General features: G+C 46.4%; 2 protein-coding genes across 4 annotated transcripts; one reads left to right on the forward strand and one right to left on the reverse strand.

Moving 5' to 3' along the window:
- The first annotated feature begins 651 nt into the window (after positions 1–651).
- On the forward strand, positions 652–3,066 carry IL4 (interleukin 4). Its single transcript, XM_075766904.1, has 4 exons — positions 652–898; positions 1,152–1,199; positions 2,533–2,664; positions 2,871–3,066. Exons 1-4 carry the CDS (start codon positions 764–766, stop codon positions 2,961–2,963), a joined length of 408 nt encoding a protein of 135 aa, XP_075623019.1. The 5' UTR covers positions 652–763; the 3' UTR covers positions 2,964–3,066.
- A 1,498-nt stretch (positions 3,067–4,564) lies between these two features.
- KIF3A (kinesin family member 3A) lies at positions 4,565–25,836 on the reverse strand. Of its 3 annotated transcripts, XM_075766164.1 has the most exons (19): positions 25,713–25,836; positions 23,959–24,241; positions 22,503–22,647; positions 22,186–22,270; positions 21,601–21,706; positions 20,691–20,830; positions 19,609–19,806; positions 19,052–19,226; positions 17,727–17,828; positions 16,030–16,101; positions 14,110–14,118; positions 12,341–12,497; positions 11,279–11,459; positions 10,863–10,973; positions 9,966–10,091; positions 8,897–8,950; positions 8,684–8,752; positions 8,354–8,478; positions 4,565–7,825 (listed from the first exon to the last, which is right to left on the reverse strand). In XM_075766164.1, exons 1-19 carry the CDS (start codon positions 25,716–25,718, stop codon positions 7,777–7,779), a joined length of 2,193 nt encoding a protein of 730 aa, XP_075622279.1. In that variant the 5' UTR covers positions 25,719–25,836; the 3' UTR covers positions 4,565–7,776. The 3 variants fall into 3 exon arrangements, with proteins under 3 accessions (XP_075622279.1, XP_075622277.1, XP_075622278.1); XM_075766162.1 differs by lacking the exon at positions 16,030–16,101; XM_075766163.1 differs by lacking the exons at positions 14,110–14,118; positions 16,030–16,101.
- Between the last annotated feature and the right edge of the window lie 484 nt (positions 25,837–26,320).

The raw sequence follows: 26,320 nt of genomic DNA on the forward strand, positions 1-26,320 counted from the left end.
ACCACCAGCTCCCTGTCCCCCACCCGCGTCCCCGCAGGGTGCCGCAGGCAGGGTCACGCTGTTTCGGGGGTCCCATTTGGCCGGGGGGGGCCCCCAGCCCCCCGTGAACCCCCTGGCCCTGGGAGGCGGCGATGCCACGCTCCTACCCGGGAGGTTTTTGTCCCCGCGGGCCCCAGGCGGGGCTGTGCCCCGCTTTCTGTTTCTCCCTGGGCGCAGGTTAAGATAACTGTAGACAGAAAATGATACGCAGATGAAAGATGCTTTGCATGATTTGGAGATATTCAAATGAAAAGCGAGATGGAAGAGCTCACAGGATCGTTAGAGAAAAAAGAAAAAAAGCAAAGCTCCACTATTTGAGCGCGGTCACATCTATGGTCTCCCCAGTTCGGCCACTTTCACCTTGTGGTGTAGGGAAAGTCTCGGGATACGGAGAAATGAAGAATCCCCAAACCAAGCAGTTTACACACTTTTCTACGTGACCTGACTCCTACCACTGTTATCTTATGGTGGAAATTTCCTACGTTGAAACGTAATGCAAGATCAGAAGAAAAAATCTTTACTTTTACAGCAGAGAGACCTGTTGTCCTAATTGGATAGGAGCAACTTTGGAAAGTGCAGACAAGGGAAAAATAAGTTTGTTTCCTACAGGTTCAGCAATTTTACAGCCATAAATTGAGATGCTTCTTCCAGAAAAGCACACACAGGTATAGATCACCAAAATAGCCACAAACTGTGAGCTGAGGGGGTTCTGTCCGAGCAGGCCATGAGCATCCCGGTCCCGGTCCTGCTCACCCTCCTGGTGCTGTCAGCCTGCCAGGGCCACATGGCCGCCCTGCTGCAGACCTCCAACTTTCTGAAGGAGAGCATCAGGCTGCTCAGCATGCTCCTGGAGACGGAGGTAGGGCTCGTCCGCGTGGCTCAGCCTTCACCCGCTGATGGGAGGGACAGATTGTTTCGCCGGGCTTGGTAGGAGTGATGCTGAGTCAAAGAAAGGTGCTGAGCAGGCAGAGTGTGCGGTTCACAGCGCTCCGGGGGGACCGAGAGCAGACGGACAGTTGGGGGGGGTGTGTCTGCGTGTGCACGTGTCAGGATGGATCCCCGTTAGCATTTTCTCTAGCCTGATTGCTCCTCTCCTTTGTGTCTTGATAAAGGTTTCCTGTGACAAGATGAACGTGACAAATATTTTTGCAGACAATAAGGTAAGAGAGAAACAACTAACTCGTCCTTGTTCGCAAACAATCATACGGCCACGATGGGTTGTGGAAGAGGATGCCGGGGGCCGGAGAAGAGCACGGGGCAGCCAGGAGGCAGGCGTGAAGCCCGGGAGCCAGGAGCCCATCGCGAGCCCCGAGCAGCGATGCTGGGCGGCCGGGCTGGTCCTCGCCGCTGCCCGGCCCGGGGGCCCTCACCTTCCCGCACCCACCTCCGGCGCCAGCCCAAGCAGCATCGGCGGCTCCTGGCCACCCCGGAGGTGAGAGGGGCAGGCAGGAATGGGCAGCACGGGTCTGAGCAGCACACAGGGGTTTCGAGCTTTTCAGAAAGGAAGAGAGGAACTTCTCCCTTTGCCTTGGAGCGGTGTGTCACCGTCTCAGACACCCACACGCACCTATCGCACAGCATCTCGAGCTCCGGTTAGACACACTATCCCTCTTTAGCCCCTTATCTGGGGGAAGGCTCTTCAGTTAGCAGAAGATTTAATAGCAGATAATAAAGCCTATTTCTGCTCTGAAAATTGCTGCCTAAGCCAAGCTCCCCAGCACCAGAGTTCCTGTTTTCACAGAAAGCTGATGCCCTCACCTCATGCTGCAGGGCGGGAGCCGAGAGGCACAGCAGCATCCCTCGAGGGGGCTGGGGGCTGAGCACCCCCTCGGGGGGGTCCCCGCACCCCTCCTGCCGCAGGAACCAGCCCTGGGAGCGAGAAGAGACACCCGGGATGCCTCACGACCCAACGCCTGCAGACCAGCCGTGCTGACGGGGATGGGCTGGTCCCTTATTCGATGCTGCCATTTGGGTGAAAGCTGCGGAGACCTGAGCAGGCAGAGCTCTCAGCACCCTGCCTGTGCTGCTGCATTGGGAACGTGCCCCGGGGAAGACAACGGACTAGTTTTCTTATTACCACCAGCACTTCGCTTGTTGGCTCCTCATCTTCCACGTCTCTCCGCTACGGGACTTTATGCAAAGCAGCCCACGGAGGCAGCCTCTTCCCAGGGGCTTTTGTTATTCCTATAGAGCCTCTGCGCCCCCAAACCAGCTCCATTCCCTGGCACGGGGTCCCGCGTTCACGCCTGCAGCAGGAGCACCATGCCAAACCCTGCCGTGACTTCTCGCCAGCGGCTGACGGCACCCTCCTCGCCAGGGACAGGAACAGACCCACGTGTGCACACACATGGCTGGGAGGCTTCGACATCTCGAGCTGTGCTTTGCACCTGCCCTTTAGAACAGAAATGTATTATTTGGGCTGTTTTAATCTGCTGCTAATGGAGCTGTGACTGTACAAAAGGGTTTCTGAAAAAGCCACCTGTCTTTTTCCAGCATGACAATGAGACGGAGATCTTATGCAAAGCCACCACAATCGCTTGGGAGAGTGGGATCTGCCACAGCTACCTGAAGGGCATTTCTGTCAACTTGCTGCAACTCGTCCGCAGGAAGAGCGCCGTCCACAAGGTAAGGCAAGGCTCAGCTCTCCCCCAGCCCCGCCGGGGCCGTACAGCCCTCAGCCTGCGAGCTTCCCGCACGGCCGGCTTCCCCTCAGTCACCGTTTCTGCTTTCACCCCGTCCCCTCCCGCAGCACCATGAGCGGCCAAGACCAGGCTGCAGCACCAGATCCCTCCCCCAGCAAGCGTTCAAAGGGTCGTTTTTTCCTATTACAGGCACCGTGTCCTGTGGCAGCAGGCAACACTACGTCACTGAGAGATTTCCTGGTCAACTTACGCAGAGTCCTCCAACGATTAGTTAAAGACTGAAGTTTGACAAGGAAAGACCACAGTTTGAGGGTTTTTTTTGTTTTTAAACTATGACACTGTATCTTTAAAAGATTATTTATAATAATTTTTAAAATAAATGTATTTTTGGAATAAAGTTGCTGGCATTGCATAAGATGTTTCTTGGCCAGAAACGTGCCCAGGGCCAGGACACAGCACCAAGGCCTGTGCAGAAGCAACGGCTGGAAACTGCAGGGCAGAATGGGTGTACATTTTCTATCCACACAAGTCTGTGACCAGGTTGGAAACCAGGGCATGGAGGGGCGGAGAGCTGAGCAGTGACAGGTTCCTAAATGGAACTGGGGCTTTAGGAATAAGGGGGTTTAAACCCACAAAGTCAGAAGCAGTTTCTGTTACTTTGCCATCTAAGTTGCCAGGAATGCATGAGGCTGCAGCACATAAGAGTCCAAAGTCCATTGGCACAAGGCTGGTGCTGGCAAGCATTGCCAAAACAAAGAACACGTTCTGCTGCGGGGCTCAGACTTGTACCAACATGAGGAAAGCAGCTCTAAGCAGAGGAAAAAGCCCAAGAGAAACTGGAGTGGAAAAGACCAGCCACAAATAGCCATGACTTCAGAAGCGTGTGCTAGAGCTGAAAGGGGAGATAGCAGCTCCTTCGCCAAGCAGCCCCTCGGTTCTCCCCTCACGCTGCAATCCGGCGGAGCCCATTGTGGGCCAGGAGTAAAAAGCCTCCAGTGGCAACAGCAGTGAAAGAAACAGCAAGGGGGAAGCAGAACTGCACCGCTGAAAGGATGACTCCAGCCTGCAGCAGACCTGGGTGGTGGTTAAAGTCTTTCTCTAGCACCAGGGGACTGGAGTCTTGCAGGTATTTAGGTGTCTGCCATTTTGCAGCTTACTTTGGCACAGCGTGGGAGAGCACTTTGGAAAGTCCCAGGACTGTACAAGGTTTGGTTCATGCATCAACTGAGTCACAGTACTCAGGGGAGCTGCAAAGTTTGCAGACCACAAAAAAACCTATTACCTACTGCATAAGCAGGGTGAAGTGTCTTCCAGAGGAAGAAATGCACTGCAGACCCATACAGTTTGTGCAGCAAAGGAAACAGAGCTGAAGATTTCCCATTACCACAGGTAAATTCATACTATCTGCAAAAATACAGGACGCAACAGGCTTGCCACATCGCATGAGGCCACTGAAAACCGGGACAGTGCAAGAAGCCTTCTCCCCAGCAGCTGTACCAACGATGCAGCACACGAGGGCACAAAGAGGTAGAGCACAGGCAGCACTGCCTCGTTCAGGGCAGTTCAGGACAACCCTGGCAGAGGACAGGCTTGAACAAGGGGCCCATCAGCTCCTTGGGGCACATCCCACCGATCTCCTCCAGAGCCTCACAAAGTGTCCTCTTGTTCTGCCCCGTCTACCTCTTCCACAGGAGCTGGTTGCCCACTGCCCTGGGGCTTGGCAGTGGGGTCCCCATGCAACCCAAACTCACTGCTCTGCCTTCTCCAGTAAGTGCTGTACATCAGAGCCACACAGGCTATTTTAGCTACCCTTCCTGACAAACCTGACTCAGAGTTAGAAAGATGCTGTAAGAATAAAGTTATTTGAAAGACATGCACAGAAGTGGAACTAGGAATTGAGAATTTTATTTCATGGTATGAACATGCTCCAGAGACACAATACTGATATATACAGTGTAATGAATAAAGTTTAATCATAAAACAAAGAATAATCAGAAATAAACAGAGTTAGAAAACCAATAAATACGAAGACAAATTATACAGACTAGCAGTTTTTCCTATATACAGGACTGGCTAAGCAGAACTGTTGAGAGAGGCAAAAGCTGGACATGTGCAGACAGTGTAAATCAGTGAAAGGCACTAAGGACCATTTTCCCCTCCTCTTAACTTGTTCCTGATCCTTTCTTTAATATGAAATAATTAATTTAACACAACATTAAATAACATAAAGCATCAAAAACCTCAGTGTTAAGTCGATGTTCTTGAATTAGGGGACTCTTCTGGTAGCACGATGCAAATATGAGCACATACACACACTATATATTATGGTAATATGATTTTTGATAAATACTATAGAGCACATAATGACCTGGGATGAGAATGGCCCTATTAAGCTCTTAAAAAATCCCACACAAACCAAACCCCTTCCTCAAAGCATGTTACAGACCCTTTGGACATTCACAGATTGTCCAGGGGGAAGGAGAGGGCCCGTATGGTAAACCTGCAAGCCAGCCTCCCTGGTTTTAAAAGAAAGTTCCCAGAACTTCAACAAAACACGTCAGTCAAAAGGTAAGCCAAGATGACAGATCAGCATGACTGTGATAGCATTCCACTTAAAGTCCTCTTTTAAGAGCCAATAATTTGTTTTCCAAGCCCCCGTAACAGGAGATTACAACCAGTCTCTCCAATCTGCCAATTACAAAAGTGTGCAAGCAATTATTTATTGTCTTCTCTGCTCCAAGGCTCACTTAAATATGTAGAGTACTATTGTTTTCAGCAGCAGGACTGGAACATTAATTAAATCATGAAGCATATAACTTTATAGTTAAGTTGTAAATATTTTAAATGCAGTGTTATGGTCCACAGTGGTACCTTTAAGCCACTGACGTCCGTCAGGTAAGAGACTTTTAGATGTTTTCTTTGAAAGCAGAGTTCAGGAGAAACTCCCTTAAGCAGATCATTCAAGAAATCTTAGCACAAGACAACATAACGCAAAAAGGGAAACACAACCGTTATCCCTGGTTCTGAGACTGGCACAGACCAAAACTATCCATCTATCTGCTCAGACTGAGAACTGACGCAAGGCCTAAGACAAAACAGCGTTTAAGCCATTTCCAGTCTGTCATGTTTGATGAGAAGTACATAACACAAGATACCCAACATTATCCAAGCACACTCAAAGTAAGGTCAGCTCTTCAAGAGCTAAACCAACTACAGCTTAGGAGGTAAATACTCAAAATTTTTGCGGATCTAAGTGCTAGGCTAGAGAAAACAAACGCCAGTGTTTGTATGTTGTATGACCTTAGGTGACAAAACCAGATCTTGCATGGACTTGGGTGATGCTCCCTCCCCTGCTTCCCCCAAAACAGAGGGCAGTATGTCCCTCTCCTAGGTCATGATCCTGAAAAAACACATTTTAAGAAGCAGGGAAAGCTTACAACTCATTTAGATCAATTGAATATATCTCCAGGGCAAAATAAGCCCTTACAAGACCAGTTTTAACTATTACAGATGTTAAAGCCACAAGGTACACACAGTTAAACATCACAACAGTAAGAAAGGGATATCAGCTTCCAGCTACTCTTAAGGACTTCACAAGAACATTGTGGTAACTGCAAACATGGCTACTAGCAAGAACTCAGGACACCTAAGGAGCTGTCTTGTTCCTTCTGTCATGCTTAAGGATTCCATTTCTCTTATTAGTAATCACAGCTTTTTAAATCTCTAGGTACCACTATGATTACATGGAAGTTACAGCTAATCACCACCACCCTGGGATGGAACTGTTAGGATGCCTGCAGCTGATGTGCTCCAGCATGAGTTATAAAGCACGCACAATCCAAAGGCGACACATTTTCTCTGTGACACAAAAGCAATGTATTAAAGTGATATGTGTCTATTAGCAGCATAATATCAAAGAAAAAGAGCAGCCACCACAAATAAAGGGTTATTATCAGAGACCAGATTTTTTTTCCCTCTCATCAGAGCATAGCCAGGTACCTGACATGATACAGTCTACACAGGAACACAAACAGCATCAGCTATTTCAGGGAATGTTATTGCTCTGGGAAAATTGGGCAATTCATGCTTGTTTTAATAGAGCAGAGTCAAATTCACCCTCTGTTTGGAGCACTGGTCTGGTGCCCTTGTAGCCAGGGATGAGAAAATGGAGCCATAATGCTCACCGTCCCAAGGCTGAAGTTAAGTCCTAGTATTACAGCATCCCCTTAAATAATCTCTGCTGTTCAGATTACAGAACAATTCACATATATTTTAAAAAAATCCAGCTCAGAAGCATGAAAAGCAGCCAAAGCAATGCTGCAACACAGCCTTAAAAGGAGGAAAAAGCTTTCTTTTGCCTTTGCAAAGGTCTCACACTCCACAGTGCCAGCGGATCACACACTATGGACAAAAATGAAAGCACTACTGTGACACACTTGTTTTCTGTTGCACTTAAAACAGAATATGGTCCCTTTCCCAGAAGTCTCAGACTTTTGTAGTTCATGTTTCCTCTACGCAACTACTTTCTTTGTACAGCAAGACAGCAAACAAAGGGAAGAGGAGCGTGTATTCAATACACAATACGATCAGGTTAATAGCCACAGTGAGGAATATTTAAATAAAAGGGGTTGATGCTCTTAGTTCAAAGGTTTGCAGCAACCACATTCAAACACAGATCAGTGCAACAGAGGACAACAGTGAAAGCTGCCAGTTATGTGCAAAGCATGGCATAAATCAGATTTACCAGCCTTAAATTTTAGGATTTCAACCTTTTTGAGCTAACGTGTCTAGCAGTTAAACACACATCTAGAACCCTTATTTTCTATACATTTCAACAAGGATTGCCAACAATTTTTCCTGCACAACACATTTAACACATGGAATTTCACAACCATCATATATACCTGTTTAATATTATGTTAATATAACATACAATATACGGGCAACTAAGGAGAAATACATTTTTTTAAAATAAAGCTCCATACCAGCAAGGCATGGATTTTATAGCCATGTCAAACTGTGCCTCTCAAGTTCCATATTCTGACCAAATCTTACACACTCACTGATTTTTACAGCAATTCTGAACAGGTCACACCTACTGCAGCAGAGAGTCAATGACGGCTCCTGGCTTTGCCGAACGTTTTCTGTTTGGAGAGCAGAAAGGAAAGGGAAAAATAACACCATACAGACATCATTATGCTGTCTAGGAAAGACAGGGACCAGCCACATTTCAAGTCAAAACTACACAGTCTTACTCTTCCACAAGCATTTGTTAAAACCAACCAATCAAACATAACCAAGAAAACCATGCTGAAATCTCCCCCAACAGCACATTACTTTCCAGTAATATGTACTGTCGATGTGTCAGACGTTAAACTAAACCACAGAACACAGTAAAACAAAGCAAGAAGCCAGAAGAGTGGAATGCAGCAAAAGGGTATCAAAAATCCCCAGACAAGTCTTTCTGGACAAGATTTTACCACAGTAAAGAGATTTCAGCTTGGTTCTGTCTTGGTTCTTGGCACCAGAAAACTTTATACCGTGCAAAAACTTAGCATTTTGTCTTCTCATTAAGCAAATGTTTGAGGACTTATGGTAAGTTTGCATGCACAAACTTAAGCCTTCCCCTGGGTAAATCCCCCATTACATATAGATACTCCAAAGTTCTTCACCTTCTACCCGTCTTGGGCCTGGATCTTCCTTTTGAAGTCCTCGGCCTCTCCAGCTTCATCAGAGATTGCCTCAAGCTTTCTTCAGTGTAAGCTAAGTAAACATGGGAAAGGTCCACTTCAAAGGGCTAAAAAACCAAAAACCCACAACACAAAAAAATTCAGAATCATTTTATACACTGATCAATGGTGCTTTTGTAGTATTAGAAAGACTCATCTCTTCAAAAGAGAAAACTAAAATTGGACAGTTTCCCTGTAACAGTGTAGCAGTAGGCACAGGCAGCAGAACTTAGACCTATGCAGTTCAATACAAGGTTATAAAGAGTCACTCACATCTTTTTCTTTTTTATCCAGGACAGGAGTCTGTTTCCTCATGTTGTTTCCTGTATATGCAACACATTTCTTAAAGAAAGAAAGGTCTGTTAGTAAAATCTACTGTGCACAGTAAAACTGACTACAGCTTTATCAGTTTATTGTGGGCTCAATTAAACTCTTCAGGAGCTCATGCTAACATTAGCTTGTACATGAGCCAGTCGGCTAGCTTACCAGCTGCCATTCTCCGATATCTTCGTTCCAGTGAACGTAGTTTTCAATCATTTCCTAGAAAAAAAATTAGAACAGTAATTGTTAGAGACTTGCACAATCTACACTCCAGATGCATTTTCTAGAACATACATCCCTAAAGGCCTGGGCAAACTGCTTAAAAACAGGTCTTGAGAATTCCAAGTTGTTTTTATCAGGACAGCCATACCATGTTCAAAACCCCCTATTTACACTCTGAGGACTACAGAAGAGAAAAATACCACTCCCAAATTGTATGCACTGGAGTTCCCACTAAAGCATGGGTTTCTCATTATGCCATCAGGATAGCAATAAACACATTGTGATATGGAAAAAACCCCAAAATATTAAGGGAAATAGCTTTTCCATTTTCTATTAAATAGTGTGCATCATATTTAAGTTTATCATTAATTTTCTGAACATTGGGGTCACCAAGAAAACAAGTGAAGCGTTCCAAGTTCAGTCTCACTACTTTGTACTAATATCAGACATTCGCAAGCACAACTTCAAGCACAGTGGAAAAAAGGTTTTGAACAGACCCAGAGCATGGGCACACAGTGAATACACCAGTTATATACATGGTGAATGTGATTTGATTTTTTAAACCGTTAGGAAAACATGCTGCCAGAGACCTGAGATTAGTATATCCCTTTGCTTACAACCCCCACCACATCATACACTGCTTCCATAAAACAGATTCCACAACCATGGAATTGGACTTCAAGCAGAAGTCCACCAGGTTACAAGAGTTGCTTGACAAAAGCATCTTTTCCTACTTTAACATCACCTGGTTCTAACAATCCAGATAGTGACACAAACACATGAACGCAACCAAGTTGGGCCTGCTCAGCCAAGCCACAGCAAACGAAGGCTCACAGCAACACGCACCAACCCATGTGCCCTACAACTTAGCAGACAAGTGTCAATCAGTTAACCATCAATACCTCACAAAGGGGGAAGAGGCCAACTCATTCCATTTGTTGGACAGAAGAGCTAGAGAGCTCAGTGTGCCTAGCACAGCCCTATGTCACAGGCTTAGGTTCTTTGTCTTTACCTGGTAGTCCTGAGGAATGAAGTTGTCTATGATAAGCATCTGAAGACGAAGTTCCCTGCTCAGCTGCCGAATATTCTCTAATAATCCTTCAATCTCTCTCTGATGCTCTTGTTGCAGATCTGCCATCTGAAGACAAACCAGGCATTTGAGAGGCATCAGAGCTCGTTTAAGACATAACAGCCTAAAAAAGAACAGCCTTCTGCTTATACCAGGTTTTTGGGAAATGAAAGCAAACTCTGGTTATAAGCACTAGAATATTTATCTCTGAATAAACCCTCTGAAACCTTCCAGCTCAGAGATAGCTGAAAATAGCATTAAGTTCTCAGAGTCATGAAAACGAAACTGGCCTTCTGCCAATCCAAGCTCTGCACCAGCTAAGAGCAGATGAAGAGTGTGCAGAGAAGTTATATTCCTGGCAAGATTTCAAGGAAAATCTCTGATCCCAAGGACAAAATGCTCTTTTTATGAAGCAGGAACTCTAGATACTTGCCAGAAGACACATTGATCCAGTGTGACTGAGGAAGAGACAATGAGGGCAACAGGCAGAAAGGACAGACAGCTAAGAGCAGAGGAGCATCTGGGCTACTGCAAAGCAGGAGATTGGGCTGCCAGCAAACCACCTTTGTTTTCCTTCAAGTTCTGAATATCTCAGTCTCACAGCGTCCCCCTCTCTATCCCCCCCCCTCAGTGTGGCTTGGAGAAAAGCTCTACAACATGCCCCTGTGAAGCTCTGATACCAGATTAATTAGATCTTTTTGAATTACATGAGCCAAATGGACAGCACAGAAGGACATTTCTAAACATATGGCACTTTTTCCAGTGTTACAAAGCTGATAGCTTATGCTGCCCAGCTACAGTCCCTCACGTGCTCGCAGGCTGAGGACTTCGGACACCAACCTCCGATTTTGCAGCCATAAGCATGGTCCAAACTTTCTTCAGCTTTTTGGTTTTCCCCTGTGCTTCCTCCTGGAGGCTGGTGTACTTCTCCTCGATGTCCAAGCGTTCTTGCTGTGTGCAACATTTAGCACAGACATCCACACATTAACATAATCAAAGAAACAATCTGCAATAGTACAAACAAGAGAAGCTACTTGAACAAAACAAAGCATTTGCCAAGGGCACATTGACCTGGCTTAACCAGGCTGGCTCAGACCCGCAGCGATCGCACTGCAAATGTGCGGCCTCCAAAGCTGTTAGCTTCTGCTGTGCTTTCGGAGTAGAGTCCCATTTCATCCACGTGAGCAATGCCAAGGCACATATCATGGTGTGTCTTGCCACTGCTATTTTCAGACAGGTACAGCATATAACCCCACCTCCTTCTCCTCAAGCTCCTTGCGAAGCTGTTCTGCTCTCTTTCTTCGTTCTTCCAGTTCCATATTTGATTCTTCTAGAAGCTTCTCTTGCTCTTCTGCTTTTGCCAGCAAGTCCACTCCTCCCACAATCACCTTCTTCTCCAATGCAGACAGTTTCTCCAAGAGGGACTGGTGCTCTTGTCTAGCGAGACAGATAAGTGTAAAGCTTCCTGTCCTACAGTGTTTGCAAGGCAGCAGGTCCAGCTCAGTTTTACAGCCCAGGCAGCATTCACAGGGCTGGAAAAACTTGTCTTGCTGCCAGGGGTTGAAGTGGGGGTGAGGCAGTGCAAGTGAATGCAGGCAGCTCCCTGAGCTCCAGTCCCCATTGCTTTCTCGCAAGCAAAACCAAAGTGGCAGAAAGGTCTCTCCTGCTGTAAGTCCCCTCTGGTGAGGGGCTGCAAGGCAGCAGTGGTGTCACCAGGAAACTCAAGGCACCCCCAAGGACCCTACCAGTACAGCGATGCCCAGAGGCAGCTGCAGAAATAGAAGCAAGTGAACAGAGATCAAGGCAGGGCAGTTGAGATGCAAACCAGGAACGCTGGCTGCTGCCAGAACAGCGCCTGACAGCATGACTGTCCAATTTACATGGGCCAGTGTGATCTCAGCAGCTTTTCAGCTCCAGAGTGGAGAACCCCTATGCCCAAAACATGCTTGTGACAGTGAGCTGCAGGAAACCTGGCTTGTTACACAGCTATTGCCCACTGACCAAGCAGTACGGCAGCACTGCTGCTATTCACAGGTCTCAAGGGTTCGGAGGATTCATTTGTATTTCTAGGCTATCTTGTACAACTAGATAAACTTAAGAGAAGAAAAAAGTGGCAACAGGATAAAGCTTGTCTCTTCCATCTGCTCTAAACTCTGAAAGCAGAGAAGCTCCTCTTTCACTTTGATAATAGCAAGTGCCAATGTTCAGTTTATATGAAGTTGCACAGCCACCTCACCACACATCTCCAGATATCCATAACTAAGTTGCAGATTAAGGAACGGAAACCCCACACAACCTGCTCAGAGCAGGGTACTCACTGAGCTTTAAGCAAGTCTTTTTCTCTCTTCTCCAGTTCAGCTCTGGCTTTATTTCTTTCTTCTTCTTCCATATCAAGCTTAGTTTCAAGAGCTTTTCTCTCCTCTTCAATCTTTGCTTGCATCTCTACCATCTTATCAGGGGAAACTTTCTTTTTGCCTTTGGAAGAGATAGGGAAAATACATTAGTTCACAGAAATAAGACAGCCTCTGTATTACAGCATTTTTTCCAAGTGCAGATTCAATACTTGCATTTAACAGAAATTTAATGTCAGCTCCAAGGTGGGCACAACTCAGAATTTCAAATCCCATTTTACACTGACCAGTTGTCACCAGTTCCCACAGAGCAGTAATGCTATGTAACTAACACTATAACATAAACACCCCCCAAATAGAAAATATATATATATGAAGAACCCCTGGAGAAGGAACACCACCTGAAGAGAAGTCCGAGCTGGAAACTCAGATGTTCTAACCACGTAGATTAGTCCAAATGAAGGAAAACAGAAGACTGCCTTGACCTACAGCTGCAAGAGCTAAGCTGCCAGAAGTTACATATTCAAATTTCAAATTAGCATCCCCACCACACCCCTCGTTCATTGTCCTCCTTACAGGCTTACCTATTGCAAGGTGAGCACATAGCTATTTTAAGAACACACTACTATGAAAATGCAGGGATGAGAGAAATTCAGAACAGCCCCATGAAAAACACACAACTAAACTTCTTGATGGTATTTGATCTATCTAACAGTAACTACCCATAGATCTGAAAGTACTGATGTTTGCTGTGACTTATCAACTGTGTCCTTACAACACCACTACTACTGCAGCAAACCAGGTACAGTTCATAGAGGGTTACAAAGGAAGCGGCCAGAGCAACTCACTGAACTATCTGGCCCTAAAGGGTTTGTTTCAGTATCGCAGGTGTTTGAGACCAAGCGTGAGGCTGCTGCTCTTGGAAATCACTCCAAGTCCTGAGTCAACTTTCATTGTAACCCCAAGAGTGCCTCAGGCAGGTGAGCACAGAGACCCCGGGTTAGTGAGAGCACACCCCCAGCGTATGTGCATTTCCTCAAATCCACAAGTCTCCCACAAGTCCTAAATCTCCCTTTATTCACTAGAAGCAAATTCTTCATTTTTTTGTTTTGCTCTTCTCCAGACATAAAAAACCCCCCAGGACCACAGAACCCAGATGCCTAGAAACTAACAGAAGCCATCAACTGCCAAAGGACTGTTTCACAGTGACATAACATATATGGTCAGAACATGCTCAAGAAAGTTGTTGTTCAATAAAAGGCTTCCCCTTCCCTCTGGTCTTCGTGGCATTCACCTTTATTTATATACATATACAACCTCTAGGCAGACAGACAAATTGCCCTGTATTTGTAAACACGCATGTACATATCTGTATGCATGTTTGTTCATACACATAAGAAAATATAACTAGTTTTGTGGCAATGTAAGGACTTCAGCACTACAGCAAACAATGTCTTAGTTTCCATCTGCTGACCTTTGGAATCAGATAATAAGCACTTATTTCTGGATCTGCGGTGAAAATCTCTCTAATTAGTCTTTGATTAAGAAGCTTTCCAAAAGTGCTATACAGAGATCATCATATAAAAAGAGATAAACCAGATAAAGGCTTCTTACCATTAGTACACAGCCCTATGTATTCTCAGTTTAGAGGAAAAAGGTGAACTAAACCAAGCTGTAAGACCTTTTCACAAGCTCTGCAACTGTATTATAAGGAGGTGGAAATCAATTACACCAACCTGCTTGATCTTGCATTAAGAGGAAGTAGAAAGCAAATCGCAGAGAGGCAGCATATGCATAAAAAGGAGGAAAGAAAATATATTATTGCTTTGATCATTTTGGACAAAGATCATCAGCATTAGAACAAGCCTTAATTTTATATGCATGTTTCTAGAGTAGAAAACACAGGATAATCATCACTAAAAACTCTCCATTAGAGCAAACATTAATGCATCATGATTTTATGCTAAAGCAGAGAAAGTTTCTGTACTTCAGAGTGCTTTGCATATCCAGGATAATCTTCAGCTCACTCTTGCATTCTCCTGCCCATTCAATGCAATGCAGAATCTAAATGTCACATTATGAGCCTGCCGCAAAGATCATGCCCTAAGAAACAATTAAACCAGGTAGATTTCTTCTTTAAGAAGAGACTTAATGCTTCCTGCCCCGCCCCCCACTCAAGATAGCCAATTCTATTATATTACCTGTAAAATATTAGCATAGAAAAGACTCATTCTAAGTTTTAACCAAGTTTCCAAGCCAATTCTTTGCAAGATACATGACAGTTGCACACAGGGAGTCTCAGCACAAGATTTCTCCATTTAATTACACAGGGTATTAGTAGGTTAATTTGCAGTAACTGATGCTTCCATAGAGGTATATAGCCAGTTTTGGTTTTTCAAGCAAGTGCAGAAAAAAAGGCAGGACAGGAGAGGGATAATGAAAGACATCACATGCAAAAGGATCACGCTTGAGGACAGTTAATATCCCAAACCACATATAGCCACACTTACTCTAATCACCAAAAGCCCAGTGGAACTTCCATAAGAGCTGCTTGTCTCCAAACTAGCTGGAGATGGACTCATCCACTCACTGCCACACCAGCAGTTTGCTATTAACTGTCCTCACCCAAATAAAATACTAAGGTTTCAAGCAAGCTTTGAAAGAGCAAGTCTGAAGCAAGCAGATTCCAAGCCTACCATCATATGACCCACCGAAGGTCTCCCTTAGGTTGTGATCCTTCTCAACCTGCTACCACACTTTCTCTGAGCTGATGCTTTCCACTAACATAACAATGTAGATGTGATTGAACTATATAGCAATACTTCCCAGACTCTCTCCACACAGGGAGAGAAGTGGACTGCATTTACACAGGATAACCACAACAGTGAGTGAAGTCCCTACAAGCCAAGTCTTGAATTGTGATTTATTTCTTCAATCATCACTGATTGTAGGGTTTATAAAGGCATAGAGCCCTCTCTGACCAGGAGCAGATGAGACTTTCCTCACTGCTAGAACAAAATCTAGATCCCTTGTTCCTCCGAACTAAATCCCACAGTGATCAAGAACTTAATGTCATGGGGCAATTAAACCCCAACCACCATCACTGATTATTTTTTTTTTTAAGTATCTGCCAAAATAAAGCCAATCAAGCATTACCATGTTTTCTATGCAAGTGTAAACCTTGCGTTGTTTGACTCTTGACTGCTCCATTCATTTTCTCCAAAATTAATTTTGAGAAGGCAGAGTCCAACATAGCACAACCCATTTCACCTGTCTAGCTGCCCTTTTTATGAACTCATATTGTAGCAACTCCCATTAAAAAAAATTAGCTCAGACTTTTTCCTGATATTTTAGGGGGAGCATTTAACACAGAAGTTACAAACTGTTTTTAACCTATTATTTCTCCATTGTCTTTAAATCTTGCTCTAGCAGCATACTAAATTGCTTCCTATTCTTCCACACATCTGGCTAACAATGTGCACATTGAACAACTGTTTCAAGCGTGGAAGCAGCAAAGGAAAGGCATGCTTTAGCAGTGTTAAACGTTCCGGTTTATCTTTCCAATGGACACAGCAGGGAAGAGCGCAGCATTGCAAAATGGAGTGTGCAGATTATGGAAAGGCCAAAGCTTAAAGGACTTAAGAGCTCCCACTCACTAGTGAAGGACTTATCCAGAGGTTTCTCTATGACAGAGCATGTGGAGTCTGAACTACTGCTGCTGCTACTGCCTGGAAAACAGAAATGCGTCCCACAGAAAAACCCAGAGAGGAAGAAACATGCAGATGGGAAGTTAGTTCTAAAGGAAAGAAACCCAGAAGGGCCAGCAACCTAGTTCAAAAAGGCACAAGTTCCCATTAGGAAGTATTTGCTAGGATCCCTCCCAGACTCAGCTTGCAAAGCCACCATTTCCCAGCACAAAATAACATGCTCCGAAAGACGCTTCAGTTAAAACCCATCTTAACCAGCCTACAGCTTAAAACATGCCAAGGCAGCTTCCATTTCAAGCAACAACAGCACAGAAAACCAGATCATAGTGGAGAAGGCTGTGGATATCTGCAGTAGCAGAGGATTCAGTGACCAGGAGTCCTTTCCAGTCTGATGTACATGGCAATGTGCACTTTTCCCTCTGGAAGGCCAAACCAGCTTGCACAGGGACAGTTACTGTGCGTGCTCCTGCTGAGCAACATCTGTACTTTGGGAACTTAACTAGAGTAGCTTGTTTGGAGGTTGAGTTAGTCACAGTTATTCGCCCCCTACTCCTCTCAAGCAGCGTTTTGAAGGTGGTCTCCTCCTGGGAGGAGATTTGGGCAGGACTTGGTTCTTGATGGAAACAGCGGTCAATCTTTTTGCTTCTAGAAGTTACCAAAAGGTGAAAAATGAAGTTGTTACAACTATTGCCAAAGGTATGACAAAGGTCATTTATGACTCTATTTGGACAGATACCAAAGTGAAGAGAGTGCATCTAAGGCAGGAATACTTTAAAAGGAATCTTTGAAACAGATTTGGGTGCTTCAGGACAGGAAGGCAGTTTGAGTGTCAAAGTTACTGTACTAGACAAGCTAGAAGTTGAGGTGTAGCACTGGGCTTCACTTCTCTACTCCCCATGAAGAAACATCAGAAAGGTTCCAGGGGTGTAGCAAGCTTCCTGGAAACTACAGCATCCCACAGGACACAGTGACCTGCAGTTCCAGGTGCAGCAACGTCCCTTGGAGTTTAGAGGTTTAGCTGTAACATGGTAATTTAACACTGGTGTCAGACAAAGCAAACTTCACCATGGGATTTCCAGAGTGCTCCCAAACAAGGGATGTGCAGCTCCCATTTGGCTTTACAGCTTGCACAAAGACACCCAAAGGTCAAGTTTTTCTCCTCTAGCAACATAAAATAGGACACCAGAAGAGTCAGTTACTGAACATCTGTAAGACAGATGAATCCTTTGCTTAAACCACAGCCAAAATTCCCCTCCAACCATTCCCATGGTTATAAAAACTGTATCTGCCTACCAATTGATCTTTGGTGCCTTCTGCCTCCCACCTCTCTGAGCAGGGGAAGTTCCACACCACCAGTCGCAAGCCATACACAGCCACCTTGCGGCAACCAGGGAGCCACCACAAAAGAGGATGCTACCACAAGCACAACTACCCAAGTGGAAGCAGATACTAGACAGGTTCAGAGCTGTCCATCTACAGAAACGGCACCAAATAGCTTCGTTTCTAGGAGAGGCATGATAATTGCAGCGGCAGTAGTGCAGCTCTATACCTCCACTTTTTCCCGCCTGGCTTTGGCTACAGTTTCTGACACCAGCTCCTGGGTAAGAGGAGATTGGTGACACTGACAGGAGTTTCTACTGCCTTACCCCGCCGTTTCTTCCGCTTTTCCCCATCCTCTCCAATCTCCCCATCGTCATCTTCATCCTCCTCTTCAGAATCACTGGTCTCGGAACCAGATATCTCTTCCCCTAGAAAAGAAGTGTGAGCTTTTTGATGTGCTTCCCTTCACCTCATATCAGCTTATTACTGTGACAGCGGCATTCATCCAAACCCAGCAGTGTCCAACATCAGCTTACAACCATCTGCAGAAGTCATTAACTGTTAAGCAGACAGCTTGCCACAGCTCAGGAAACTTAAGGAAAAAAATCAAGATAAGCAATTTAATGCTGTGAAGTCAGTGTGTATATGTTAAAGCTCAAGCGTGCTTTTCATGGGAAATACAGCATCCTTGCACTGCTGAAGCATTAAGCTACAAAATTTTCCTAGCAGGATCTCACCGTACTTTCTCTTCCATCTCAGATGGAGGAGAAAGGTCAGATGAGCAAAAGTTCTCACAGACTTGCTACTTAATCAGACACCTGTATACATGAAGCTAGATAGCTGTTAATTGAGAAAACAGCCAGTTTCACAAGCATTTATCACCGCTGCCATTGCAAACATGATGCTCAGATGTTTCAGGCCAAGTTTGGAAACCAAATTGAATAGAATCCAACACTTAACATCCCAGCCTCTCAGTAACATTAGCAAGCACGAGGCTGTTTGTTCTGCAGCTTAGAGTCTAGAATTTAAGCACACACCCTCAGCTCACCAGCAATGAAACAGGTACACCAAGCTCCCAGCCCTTGAAGAAAAAGTTACTGAGCATTTCTCCTGCTTCTCCTGAATGGGGCAGACCCCAGACCCCAAACAGCAAGTCATGTTGGGGTTACTGCTACAACTGTTCCACCCTGTGAGCCAAGGGCGCTGTTTAGTAAGCATCCCTCTGGCACGGTCCTCCAATGTCAATGGACTAATAGCGCCACAAGGCCATGAAGTTACAGAGCTTAAGAAGCTTCTTGTTTCTCTATGCATTGTCTGAAAGTCAGCCCCAGTTCTAGCTCCACAGATTTGATTCATTTTTCTCCAACACCCCCTCCCCCCAAGAAAACCCATACATCCCTTCTCCTCAAACAGGGAAAACATTAGACTTTGTTACAGTACATTTCAACCCCCCAGGCCATGCCCAGAGCCTGCTGCACACCCCCAAGCCAGGCCAGGAGCTGTGGCTCCCCGGTGCCCAGTGCCACCTAGCGGGCAACGCCAGGCCCTGCCACCCCGGGGTACCGCTCCCGTGACATCCTCAAGTAGCAAAGAATTCGCACTCAGTGAGCACCGGTGTAGAGAGAAACACTAGGAGGAAGGGGAATCTCACCTTCTTCCAGTTTTTTCTTAAGCTCTTCAATTTCTTTTTGAAACTGGCGGAGCAAAGCATCCTTGGGATCTTCATTAATCCTGGCCTTGTTCTTGATGTTCTTGGCTCGGTTTGCATACCTGAGAGTGCTGATAGTCTCATCGTAGTTGTAGTCTGCTGGACCAATGTTTGCACACTGTGACACACAGAGGACCAAGTTACTGGAGGACAGAGCATCAGAGCCCAGAACAATAATTTCAGGGACCCATCCCCAGCTCTGTCAATCTCACACTACTCTTTCCCAAGGTTTCCTGCTGCTTCTACACCAAAGCTGCTTTTGGCTATCCAAGCACAGCTTTTATTTCATTTCATGCACATGTGTACATTTGCACTGCGTTCAGAACCTCATAGGTACAGATGCAAAGATAAAAGAAAAAACGCACATAAGTTCTCTGAGCTGCAAACAGCTCTGAACTAAAGAGGTAAATGCCAGGTTGTTCTCCTGGCAAAGTCACTATGCTATCCCTGTGAAAACACAGCTTGATAGCTGGCTCTGGAAAGGGCATCTCTCAGCTTACCATCATGGTTTTGGAGTTGCCTCCCAGAGAATCCTGAAGGAGTCGTGTAAGTTTGGAGTTACGGTAGGGCACATGGGTGCTCTTGCCATCCACCAGCGCAGAGATGACATTCCCCAGTGTGGAAAGAGAGAGGTTGATCTTAGTGGCTTCCTTCAGCCGCTGCCCCGTGGCTCCAGTTTTTGCCTGTCTTTCAGAACCCTGGAAAAGGAACAGGAAGCAGAAGTTACAACAGATCCTCTAATACATCTCCTTCCTCCAAAGACGACCAACTACACCTGAAGTCTTGCTAGCAGCTATGTCACTAAGCACCTCAACCATTATTAGAGAACCTGGCTAAGCACCTCAGACATTAAAGAAAAGTCTAACAGGTCTTAACTGAAGCTTTCAATGCCAGCAAATTGTGGATTGCTCAAAGTAATACAGCTGGGAAAATAGAGATTTCATCCCCATGAACAAAAATTTAATGAGAAGCAAGTCAGCAGTTACAAGGCACCTCAGCTGGAGCTGCTAAGCACCACATCCAACCTTTCCTATCAGCAGATCAAGAGAGAAAAGCAACACTGCAATTATTTTAAAGTTTCATACAACAACCTGAGCATACATCATGTAAATTAAGTTAACATTCAAACACTGAATGCCTTTACTCTCCTCTTTCCTGCATCTTCTCCAGAAGTACTCCGGTGTAAACCTTGGGCTAAAGGCACATTTTACCAGCACACATACATTGGAGGGAACCTGCAAGTAATGAACTGTGTGGTCACAACCCTCTAAAAAAGCCTCTTATGAAGGCCCAGTTCCGCTGTCCAGAGAGCTCTTTCCAATGTAGTTTATCCATTTAATGATTAATTTACAGAAGCAAGAGAGCCCTTTTACTGGGACAGGCTCTAGCTACACTAAAGGGTCTTCCTGGTACACCTCTGATTTAAGGCCCCTAGTGGATACTTCACAGAAGTCAAGCGTCAAAGCGAAGTCAGGCTTTAGCCATGAAATATGGGACATGCCCTTTACTGTGCCTTCAACAGTGTGTACACGAGCAACGATACCCACCACGCGTTATTACAGACCTGGCTGTTCCTACTTACAGCAAGATCGACCAGGTGAAGTTTGCCCATGCGCACGTGCATGTTTCCATCCACCCCCTTCTCACTGCACTCAATAGTGATAGTGAAGATGGCGTGTGAACGAGAGCTGTGTTCATTCATGTTTGTGGCACCAACAGAACCTTTTAATAGAGAGATAAAGCAATATTGTCTTCAGAAGGTATCACATGCTTCCATAACACTCTTGCTGCTCTCAAAGGAGCCTTATCCCCACCTCTTCACCCAGCCCTGTTTTTCAGAGGATGGAAGATGGATGCTCAGACTCAGCAGCAAACTGTATTCTTGGGCACTGAAGGTGCAGCATAACTCCAGCCTGGACTAGCAGAAGTGCTACGGCCTGCTGTAGCTCTAAGCCAACCAGACTCCCATCCCAAGAGCAGCAGTAGTTCTCATCTGTTTCTTTAAGACTACAAAGATCAGTAGCCCAAGGCACTCACAGCTGGTCCCTGAAAACAGCTGTATATTGAGAAATAAGGACACAGCAATCCATGCCAAGAGCAACAGTAGTCAGAACTGTCAGTCATAAAAGGATCTGAGCTTAACTAAGAAGTGTTCCAGAAAACATAAGCCATCTCCCACTCACAGCACAGGGCTAGTTGTTCATCCTGAGCAGATCTGAAGGGGAAAAAGAACCAAGACACACACTAGCAGTTCTGACAACACTGACTGCCCTCATTGCATCCTCCCCTTTGCCGTTTCCCCCACTGGCACTGGCCAATGTGGGAGGCACAGCCTTCTTTACCTGTCCCTGCACAAAAGGGGTTTGGGAGGGGATACCCTTTTTGCTCCGCTCAGCTGAACAATCTTTCCAGCATTAGGACTAGGAGCTCTCACTGTGGGGAGACCTTTGCTCTGCCCGAGCTACAAACCCGCCCACAGCAAGGCTACGTACGGTTCTTGTGGCCCAGAGTCATGATTCTGTCCATATCATCTGCATTGTTTACGACATAAGCTGAAAGGTCTTTGATATAAACTCCCACATCAGGTCTCTCTTTAACCTAAAAGAGAAACAGTTGAGATGGAGCACCCTTAGGAGATCCCTGATAGCAAATTTCAGTGGTACTGTAATAGTACAGTGATTTACTCCTCCAGGTTCTGGTTTGCACATAAAACAGTCCAACACTCTGAATCAGAGCAGCTAAGGAACAAAAACTCAGGCAGGACAATATTCCACTGGTTTCCCTTGGTGGCAAATAGTGACTTCAAATCTCAGTCTCCAATTCCTAGACAGACTGCCAAGGGGCCCTTGGGGTAGAATTGACTCAGATGAAGCAGCCAGTTTCTCACTACGTAACTGACCAAGCAGAAAAGATGCAGAGATGTCAGTAGTGACATCCAGCTACCATATCTTAAAGGCAATAGCACATGTGCTGAGAGGCCTGACCTCTCACTTCCCTTCAAGTGATTCTCTGGTCTTTAAAATACAATATTGCTCACTGATTGAAAACAAACACCACATTCAGAAGAGCAGGCTCACCTCTAATCTCTGTGTCTGGTCTTTTCCTAGCAAGTCCCGCACCTCTTCATTGTAAATTTCCAGGTAAGACACACGAACTAAAAACCTGAAGGCAAACAGTTGGGTAACTTTCTTAATAAGAGATTTATTAGAGTCCAGCAAACACAATCACAGAGTGCAAAAAACCCACAACAATATACCAACACAATCCTGCTACCCCGTCAAGAACTGCCCAAGTAGGAGTCTTTTGGCTAGGGCCAGAGGTACCCTTTCACTTGCCATTGTCAAGGTCAGGCTCTTACTACAGATGGACAGACAAAAAGACAGAAGCTGCTTACCTTGTATCCCCCTCTGCCTTGGCAATGTGACCAAATATATGGGCAAAGGAATTAGGAATGATGCCTCTAAGCTCAGGAACTGCTCGGACCCCTTCCATCGTAAAAGTTTTGCCTGTTCCAGTCTGCCCGTATGCAAAAATAGTACCTGAAGGATAAGAAGATATACAAACAAGCTCTAAGAGGTTGCTAACTGCAGTTTTACTTCTCAGCCTGATAGCGCTAAACACCTCTATGGAGTTGAAATTTTCCACCCACTCTAACAGATACTGTACAAAGCTAGGAGCAACAGAAGCGCTGGACAACCACAGCAAACAAGGCTGAGCCACTGTTTTATCCAGCCTGCAAGAAATCCAAGAAAAAGTCAGCTTGTTTTAACTCTGCAGAGCAATTAAAGTATGGAGTGCTAGTAAACTTAGGTCTCACACACAAATAATTAAGGCAAGCCCAATTAATATCATGGTCAATTAGAGGAAGGTCATTATATACCAAATGCAAAAATCAACTACTGCTAGTGCCCTAAGCCACAGCAGAAACAGCACAAGGCTTCTACAACACAGGCCACAGCAGAAGCCCGGTTCTGAACCTGCAGATGCAGCTACAATTTGGACTAGATAATCAGCCTGTGCAGGAAGACATCCAGAAAATCTACTGAGATCCCAGACTCTGGTACTCCAGAAATGTACTGGTTCTTAAGTTTAGCCTAACACTGCTGAAAACTCAAGTTTTGATTGTCAAGCCACTGACGTTACAGTTTGGAAAAGATGAATTATCAGCTGAAACCTGGGTGTGTTAGCACAAGAGCTTATTAGGCATTTTACAAACCTTTAAAAATTTTGTTTATAGCATACTGTTATGGAAAGCAATAGTTTGCTTTCCTATAGCATCTGCTTTCCTTTACATAACACATTTACATGCATAACAGACACACACACAAATCGGTCATACTCTTCCCAGCTGTAGGAAGCAACAGATTATCTGTGGGGTAGGGAAGATGTGTTTAACTAGTCATCTTAGTTTAAACCAGCAAAGTTTAGAGGAGAAAATGCAGTAGTTATATGCACAAGTCTGGTATGCATACCTAGTTACTGCAGGACCGTGGCAGCTGCCTGGTTACTGAAATTCTATAGTGAAGGACTGCTGAGAATTCTGATAATGAGATAAAGTTTATATTTTTTGCAAACAGAAGATACAGAATAAAAACATACAGCTAATTGACCTCTGCTGAGTCTTGCTCATCACCAATCTCCCACTGTTAACAATCATAGTAGGTACAACCACTGCGATTACTCAGAAGAGCAAGTACCTTCAGGCTTTTTTTAAGTTCAAGGCCATGACAGAAACAATACAGGGCCATAGCCCTCAGCAGGTGAAATTCCCTTAAATATGATCAGCAGGAACTCTAACAGTGTAGAGAATAGGAGATGGGATCCTTGACTTAAAACAACAAGGGACTTACCATTGTATCCTTCTAGGACAGAGTCAATAATAGGTCTTGCAGTTAAGTTATAGACATCCAGCTGTTTACTCTCTGGTCCAAACACTGTGTCAAATGTAAATGTCTTGGGAGGCTCATTGGAGGAGTCTGTTTTATGAACAGTTATAGTTCCTCTCATCTCATCTACATTGACTGCCATTTTGTAGCCCGTAGCTTTCTCTCGTTCATTGAGAGGCCGGCATCGAACAACAACCTTGACATTATCACAGCTCTCTGGCTTGTCCAGCTTCTCAGGCTTGTTGATCTATAATTATTTTAAAAAGCAAGAAAAATACACAGGCTGTAACACTACTGTTAACATACTTGTGCGTTTAAGCACAAACACTGTTGAATCAACTCAAGTAAATGCATACCTTTCCACAGGATCATGAACTTGGACTTAAAACCAGAACTGGTTTAGAATTAAAGCTGAGAGAATAATGTATGCTTATTCAGTCAATGCAATCTTCCTCTGTTTGCTAACATGGAAACCAACTGAGTAAAACTTGAGAATTTCACAGTCAAGATCATCTATTAACTTCTTCAATAAACGATTTAATGCTAGCAAACATTCTGCAAGCAGTTTGCTGGAAGCGGGTGCAGCAGTGCGGTTCTACGTTAACACAATGACCAGGCTCTCAGCAGAGCACACAAGCCTCAAACCTTACAGATGACAAGCAGATACCAGTGAGCACTGGCTGAAGGGAACTCATTTAAGTTACAAGCTTCAGTGCACTTGCTGAATTTTGAATTTAACCATTCAGAAAATTCAAATGCTGTATTATAAAACCTCACAAGCCTTTTCTTTCACAGAGTAGTTAAATACAAATTTTGAAGCACTGCCGATTAATTTGATGTCACATGCTTCTCCTGATTAAATAAACCTAAAACCCAATTGATCTAGTAAACTCTAAGACACCACCCTCGGCAGTAAGTGCTGTAGCTGAGCATTTAGCTACTTCTCAAGCAGCTATCTTGGATGTCAACAAGAAACAAACTGCTTCCAAGCGCCTCTCCCACCCGCTGCCAGCTGCCCAGATTCCTCTCAGGCCTGAGCGGAGGCCAGAAATGCCTTCTGCCGCTCTGGTGAGAGCCAAGAGCCGATTAGCCTCATCCGGGGCGGAGGAGGGATCCTACGGTCTGACTGTGCCACCGTGGGTGCAAGAGAGTTTCCAAAATCGGCGAGTCACGATGAGGCACACGCCACCTGCCCGTGGCACCGCCGCGCCCGAGCAAGGCACAGGGCCGAAGCGCTGCCGAGCCAGCCCCGAGCACACACCCACGGTCCTCCCCCGCCATTCCGCTCACCGCGCTGACAGCGGCGGGCCGTGCCGGCGCAGCACCCCGGGGAGCAGAGGCGAGCACCCCCCGGTGAGGTGAGGCCGGCCGGCGCTCCTTGCTGCCAGGGGACTCGCCCCACCCGCGGCCCCTCACCCCACCCAGCCTGACAGGACGGCACACGCCACCCGCGATGGCCCACACACGGCGCAGGCGGCTCCCACGCCGCAACGGGAGCGGAGGCCGCGGAGCCTGCGAACACCGCCCCCCCCCCCCGCCGAGCGCCGCGGCTCCTGTCAGCGACGGGCCGAGGAACGCAGGAACCGGACGGGACCGGGACCAGGGCCGGGGCCGGGGCCGGGCCGCCATCCGTTCGGCCGGTCACACCGCGCCCCCCGAGCCCAGCGGCGGGCACCCCCGCCCCGCGGCAGCCGCGGACCCGGCACGGCGGAGCTCACCGGCATGGCGGCGGCGCGCGGGCAGGGAGCGGCGCCGGGCGCGAGACACCCGCCGTGCGGCACAACGGAACAATAACAGCAGCGCGCCTGCGCCCGCCCCGAGCCGCCCCGGACCCTCAGCCAATCCCCGCGCGCTGCGGAGGCCGAACACCCAATGGCTGGCGGGGAAAGGAGGGGCCCGGCCTGCCCCTCGCGGCCATAGGTGACAGGCCCTAGCCAATAACGAGGGCGGAGCGGCGGGGGCGGGCGGGGCGTCGTGTCGCCATGGGAACGGGGGGGGCCGGGCCGCGCCGCCTGGGCTGGTGTCACTGTGGCTCCATGGCGCCGCCCGGGGCGGGAGCGGGCGGCCTCGTCCGGCGGTTCCGGGGCTCCGCGACAGGGCTCCGGGGGGGCTCCGGCTCTAGGCCTGAGGAGGCTGCGGGACTGACAAGGCTCTGGGGGCTCTGACAAGGCTCCAGTGGGTCTGTGAGGGCCCCGGGGCTCTGACAGGGCTGCAGAGCTGACAGGGCTGCAGCCCCAGCCCGTTCTCCACACGGGCAGAAAAGCCATCTCCTTCTGTTCCTGAGCCCTGATCCGTGTCTCGTTTCCCCACCCCTACCCGCCTCGGT

Source organism: Balearica regulorum, chromosome 14, assembly GCF_011004875.1.
Source record: "Balearica regulorum gibbericeps isolate bBalReg1 chromosome 14, bBalReg1.pri, whole genome shotgun sequence".
Taxonomy (NCBI): Eukaryota; Metazoa; Chordata; class Aves; order Gruiformes; family Gruidae; genus Balearica; species Balearica regulorum.

Coding starts and splice junctions, on each gene's coding strand:
- IL4 (XM_075766904.1), top strand. CDS start 764: ATGAGCATCCCGGTCCCGGTCCTGCTCACCCTCCTGGTGCTGTCAGCC. Junction 1,200..2,532: donor ATATTTTTGCAGACAATAAG/GTAAGAGAGAAA, acceptor GTCTTTTTCCAG/CATGACAATGAGACGGAGAT. Junction 2,665..2,870: donor GGAAGAGCGCCGTCCACAAG/GTAAGGCAAGGC, acceptor TTCCTATTACAG/GCACCGTGTCCTGTGGCAGC.
- KIF3A (XM_075766164.1), bottom strand. Junction 17,829..19,051: donor TAAGAAAAAACTGGAAGAAG/GTGAGATTCCCC, acceptor CTTCTTTTCTAG/GGGAAGAGATATCTGGTTCC. Junction 8,951..9,965: donor TCATTCCTCAGGACTACCAG/GTAAAGACAAAG, acceptor TTTTTTTTCTAG/GAAATGATTGAAAACTACGT.